This window comes from Gracilinanus agilis, chromosome 4 (assembly GCF_016433145.1).
Source record: "Gracilinanus agilis isolate LMUSP501 chromosome 4, AgileGrace, whole genome shotgun sequence".
NCBI lineage: Eukaryota > Metazoa > Chordata > Mammalia > Didelphimorphia > Didelphidae > Gracilinanus > Gracilinanus agilis.
In genome coordinates this window covers 494,702,252-494,708,251 of record NC_058133.1, presented here as the reverse complement: position 1 = coordinate 494,708,251, position 6,000 = coordinate 494,702,252, and the positions used below count along the sequence as shown (strand labels likewise).

The window sequence follows — 6,000 nt, the reverse complement described above, 5'->3', positions numbered from 1 at the left end:
AAGGAAAGGAAAGGAAAGGAAAGGAAAGGAAAGGAAAGGAAAGGAAAGGAAAGGTCAGTGTTGGAGGGGCTGCAGGAAGCCAGGCACACTAACAACACATTGTTGGTGGAGTTGTGAACTGGCCCAACCAATTCTGGAAATAATATGACCACAGGATCACAAAGTTAGGGATGAAAAGGGCCTAAGAGGTTGAAACAATTAAAAATTCTGAGAGCCTGGGTTCTCAGTAAGAAAAATGAATTTATTGATCAGGTTAACAATAACTAACACATTAATTGGTCAATGATCCAAGACAAATTCATTCCCCAGCTTGAATCATTAAATATAATTTAAAGCTCATTATGCAGCCCTCTCTAAGACATCTCTAATTGGTGGATATTTCCAGTCCCTACCTGATCCCTCATGAAGATGGGGAAACCCACATGCTTTATCATAGAATTCCAATATCCTTGTTCATCTAGATGAAAAAATCAGGTTATGCCTAATTAGGATTGACTATTCCCCATCCATTCCAATGGGGGCTCAAGAATGCTGCCATGCTGCCCCCAAGACATACTTGGCCTAAACTAGCTCTTGTTTATTAGACAAGAAGGGACTTATATTCTCAATCTTCGTTATTCCAATTTTAGAAACTGCTCCAGGATAAGGAATGTGAGAGAATCCTAGGATTGTCAGGAAAAAGGAATGAGGAAAGAGGCTTGAAAAATATATTACCAAGCCCTCTTAGAAATCATATAATACAGTCAGAGCATTATTTAGAAATAAAAATGATACAGAACTTGGAATACATCTTTTTTAAGGCTACCTATTCCACTTACTTCATTTGACAGATAATGAATGAGGCCTAGAGAGACTAAGTGACTTGCCCAGATCACAAAAGGAAGAAGCAGCAGAAATGGGATTCTATCAAAATCATCAGGCTCCAAAGGAAGCACCTTCTGCTCTACCATCCTGCCTCTCTCTGGAATTTCACAAGCAAAGTCACTCAGACCTCCACTACTTGGCATATATAGTCAAGGAGGCAACTAAAGGTAGATAAACTATTCAAAGGAGCATTCATTGTAATAGCAAAAAAGTCAGAGCAAACAAAATGAGTCCCTGCTGCCTGGAAGATGGCTGAACAAGCTGAACAATGGGAATGCTACTACTGCATCAAATGGATATGGGCAATTTGGGGAGGACTTAGAAAAAGTGACCCAGAGAAAAGAAAACAGAACTAATAGAACAATAAGGACAACAGTGCTGAAAAGGATAATAGGCTAAAAACTACGATAAATTATAATCATCTCAGTCCTGGAGAAGTGATAAAGAAGCACAATTTTTTCCCTCCAACAGAGCTGTGGAAAACTATGGACAACAAATATAGTATATACACTATCAAATGCTATCTGATATCTGATATATCAGAAGATATCTTGACAGTAGTTGGATTTATTTAAATGGTGTTTCTGTTTTGTTTACAAGGAAAGCTTTGATGGGATGAAGAAAAGAAAGGAAAAGTGAGAGATTTAAAACAATGTAAATTTTGTTTTAAAAAAAACTGCTCAGGCATATAAGGAAGGTAGAGCTAGGAAGTCATTTTGCCAAGGTTATACAGAATGATATCTGGAGTACCTTATCTTAGGGATGGAAGGAACCTAAGAGGTCTTGTGAGTCTAATCCTCCACCCAGAGGGGCCCACCTATCCTCTGCTGGCCCATTTCCAGGGAGGGGAAGCCCACAATTTTGTAAAGCTGCCTATTCCATATTCGTGTGGTTTTAAGTCCTTCAGAAGTTCTGCCTTATAGAGCACTAAAACCCACCTCCCCTCTTGCCTTAATTCTGACTCTCGGCCCTTCTCACCTGGACTATTTTTACAACCTCCTACTTGGTGTTCCTCCTTTCAGGATCTTCCTAGATTCCACTATCTACACGGCTATCAAAATGACCTCCCACATCACCACCCGGCTCAAAAGACCTTCTGCACCCACTGATGGCTCTGATGAGAACACCAGGGCCTCAGCCTGGCATTCGGGCCCTCCAAAGACGGCCTTTAGCCTAATCTTTCTGGCATTACTTCACGTCACTCTCCTTCCTGTCAAACAGGGCTCCTCCCTGGTCTCCAAACCCAACATTCCACCTCCCACACTTGTGCCAGTGTCTTCTGGGCCCCTCGTCAGCTCCACCTCTCAGAATTCTCATCTTCCCTCCACACTTAGCTCAGGGGCCAAGTCCTCCTGGAGTCCTCCAGAAGCCCTCCCGGTCCCCCCCAGGGCTCTTTCCCTCCTCAAGAGACCAGAACTTGATTTAGCCAATAGTCACTGAGTGCTCTTACTAAGCACCAGGCATTGTAAGGCAGTGATATTTGCTTATCTGTCTTACCACCCGGTCCAAGCACCAAGAGAATGCTTCCTCCAGGCAGGATCTGCTAAATCCTCAGAACTTAGCACAATGCTAGGCACTTGGCAAGCACTCCATAAATGCTGGCTGGATCCAAAGTCCCTGTGTTTTCCACCCCTACAGATTTTCAGTGCCCAAATTCACTGATTTATGCAGAAGAGGCTTAGAAACAACTGGAAGGAAGCCTTTGATATGGCGGCCACAAAGGGCCTTTGGCCTCATGCTCAGGCCCCATATTCACTCTCCCAGGAAGAATCAAGGTGTAAGATTAGAATTCGCTCCCCAGGGACTCTCTTTCCCAGCTTCCCATGTTCCTTCTCACATTCCAGGCTAACGTAGGGAGGATATAAGCTTTGTGTAGCTCCGCCCTCGCTCTCTTCTGGGAACACGGCTGGGAAAGCTGGCTGCACTCAGGCTTTTTGTCCTTTTATTTCCTCTACTTCAAGTGATTATTAATAAATCTTGTAAAATAGAATACTTGGAGTTATTGGATATTCCTTTAAATTTTACAAAGGCAGGCCCCTTACCTCCAGCAGAAGACACACTTGTTTGCACATGCCAGGCTCGGGGTGGTCTCCATGCAGCGATGGCTTTCAATGCCATAGAAAGTGTGTTTGTAGCAGCCTCCTCTGCCTCGCAACATGGACTGTGAAGAGCCAAAACCAAGCGCAGATTAATTTGCATAGAGCAGTCAAGGGTTGAAATAATGACATCGATTATTTTTAAAATAACAACACGTCTTTCTCCCTAACAGGGAAAGAAAGAAGAGAGCACTACGGCCCTGTTTATTCAATCCAATGCAACAGCCCTGGAGTTCGGTAACACCAAGAGATCTGCATCAAAGCTCCTGGTCCTTTGATTTTCATTTTTAATCTTTTTTGTTCCATCTCTTTCCCTATATACACACACACACACATATATATAAACTCCATCCTTCTCCCCCATCCAATGAGCCATCTCTTCTAACAGACTAAAAGGAGGGGAGAAACATCAAAACCAACAATCACATCAACGGCGTCTGACATTAGGTGCAAAATTCCACATCCGTGGACTGCCACTTCTGCACAAGAAGGGAAGCAATGTTCTGATTTTTAAATCTATCCATGAATAGACTGAAGAAGCCAGATTAATTGAGGCAGCCAAGAATAATGAAGGCTAGCCTTGCTTATCCAGAATCATCTAGAGAAGACAAAAGTCTATGACAAAACAAATATTTATACATTTATGTCAACGTGTCATTCATGACTGTCCCTTACTGAAATAAAATCACCTGCAGGCTTCATCATCACAAAATGCCACAATCTTTTGTCTAAAGTAACTAGATTTCAGAGGTAGCTAAGAGGCACAGTGGATACAGCACCAGGCACGGAGTGGGAAGGGCCTGGATTCAAATCTGGCTTCAGATATCTCCTAGTTGTGTGATCCTGGGTAAGTCACTTAGTTTAACTCCATTTGCCTAGCCTTTGCCCTTCTGTCTTAGGATTGATACTGAGAGAAAGTAAAGGTTTTGAAAAACATAAATAAATAAAATAAAGTCACTAGATTCCCCAAGTTCTCACCTGCTCAGGACTCACAATCATCTAGAGGCTTGTTTGGGTTTTTTGTTGGTTTTTTTCTTAATGCTTTGAGATGTCTTATTTCTAAACTAAAAGCATTAATGGCTCAGATCTAGTCATTAGTCTTGAAAATCAAATATGAAGTCCCGTCATGGTTTAATCGTATGGATTTACACACATTGGCTGCAATCTAAGGGACTCTGGCATGGGCGCCAGTCATGATTCTCTCCTGCCCAGTGCCCTCTGGGGCAGGTCTCCCCTTCCTTCAGGGGGGCACAGGCTGTGCTTTGTTAGTCACTGATTCTGATAGCTGGCATTCCAGCAAGTTTCAGATCCCCCAACTTATAAATTGTCACTGAGTTTTCAGTAGAGCTCAGACCATAAAACCGCACAGTATGCAATATTCATCACTTCCCCTCCCACATAAAGATGAATGAGGCAATAAAAGGCCTCACTTTGGGAGGCTCCAGAAAACGGCCCCATCCCCCCCTGCTCACACCTCCAAGCCTTTCGGGCAGAAATGGGGCTGACAACTGCTCTCCTTGGCACCAGCACCCTATTCCCTAGCTCAGACTTGAAGTGATCTCATTTGCCTCCAGCTATGTTAATGTACTATATGTAGGATCTAACCTGTTCTTGGACACCTGGTGATTGTAAATACTGTTTCTATGATTTTTGTGATCATGGATTCAATGTGATCGTGATTTAATGGAATCTTTGAATCTCAGTATTCACGTCAAGGAAAGGCTTTTGACAAGGGTGCAGAGCAATCCCCCAAGAATTTTTTCCATCAGAATTTTCTAACATCATAGTTCCTGATGAGCATTTTTAGCAAAAATACAAAGAGTGAAGGGCCAAGAGCTTGGCCAAGGTCACACAGACAGTGGTGAACCCCCCGCAGGCCGGGCTCACTGGCCAGGCTTGGAAGCTACAACACTGAAACCATCATAATGAAACACTTCAAGACACCGTGGAGGAGAAGCATGCTAGATCAGAAGCAAAGTTTGTTCTCCTTTTTCAAAATTAAGAAGAGACAACCAAGATCCATGAGCAGAAGGCTGAGCAGACCTAAACAGAGTTTTATGGTGTCATCGAAGAAAACTTGGAAATTTATCTGGCAGCGGAAAGAGCACTGAACTAGGAGTCAGGATTAATGAACTCGATCCGTAATCATGAGCAAAGCCCTTGACATCTCTGGACCACAGCTGCTGCTTCTGCGGCCAAGAGCGTTACCTAGAAGATATCTAAGGCAGTGATGGGCAAACTGCGGCCCCCGGAAATGTTCTATCTGGCCACACGACATTATTCCTAATCTGACGAATACAAGGAGTAGGATACAATACAATGAAACTTCAAAAGAGTTGCCTTAGAAACAGACTGACAGAGGAGCATTTCCTTTCCTTTAGCTCCCTCTTTAAAAAGTTTGCCCATCACTGATCTAAGGCAAACTCTAGCACTCACACTCCATGGCTCTATATATTAATGATATGTATATTTAATATACATACACAGGGCAGCCAGGAGGCACAGTGGCTAGAGTGCCAAGCCTGGAATAGGAAGACTCATCTTCCCAAGATCAAATCAAACCTCAGATACTTATGATCCTGCCCAAGTCACATAACCCTGGTTTGCCCTCAGTTTCCTCATCTGTAAAATGAGCTGGAGAAGGCAAACCACTACAGTATCTTTGTCAGAAAAACTCCAAATGGGATCATGAGAAGTTGGTCACGACTAAAAATGTCTGAACAATAAAAGTTAAATATATATACATATATAGTAGACAGTTACTACACATACAATAATTCCCCTAACCATTTATCATAAATAACCATAATTATAATTACATAGCAAAATCAATTTTTCTTTTTTTCTAAGATGTATTAAATACCATTAAAGTTAACATTTTTTCTTAATAGACCACTTAATATTCATTTTACACAAACACATATTCTCAAACCCACAGTAATCACAAAAGACAAAAGGAACACAATCCAGCTCCCTAATAACTACGTTCTCTAGATTCTCCCCTACTAGTTACCCAAGGGTCAAAGATACCTGCACTGTT

The 6,000-nt window shown here is 42.3% G+C and overlaps 1 protein-coding gene across 1 annotated transcript in view; it reads right to left on the bottom strand.

Annotated features, from left to right (window-relative positions):
• LOC123244524 (S-adenosyl-L-methionine-dependent tRNA 4-demethylwyosine synthase TYW1-like) overlaps window positions 1–6,000 on the bottom strand; it is a 282,947-nt gene that overhangs the window by 210,461 nt on the left and 66,486 nt on the right. Inside the window, exon 10 of the mRNA XM_044673037.1 lies at window positions 2,907–3,025. Within this exon, the coding sequence (XP_044528972.1) occupies window positions 2,907–3,025 (119 nt within the window). The remainder of the gene's footprint in view (window positions 1–2,906; window positions 3,026–6,000) is intronic.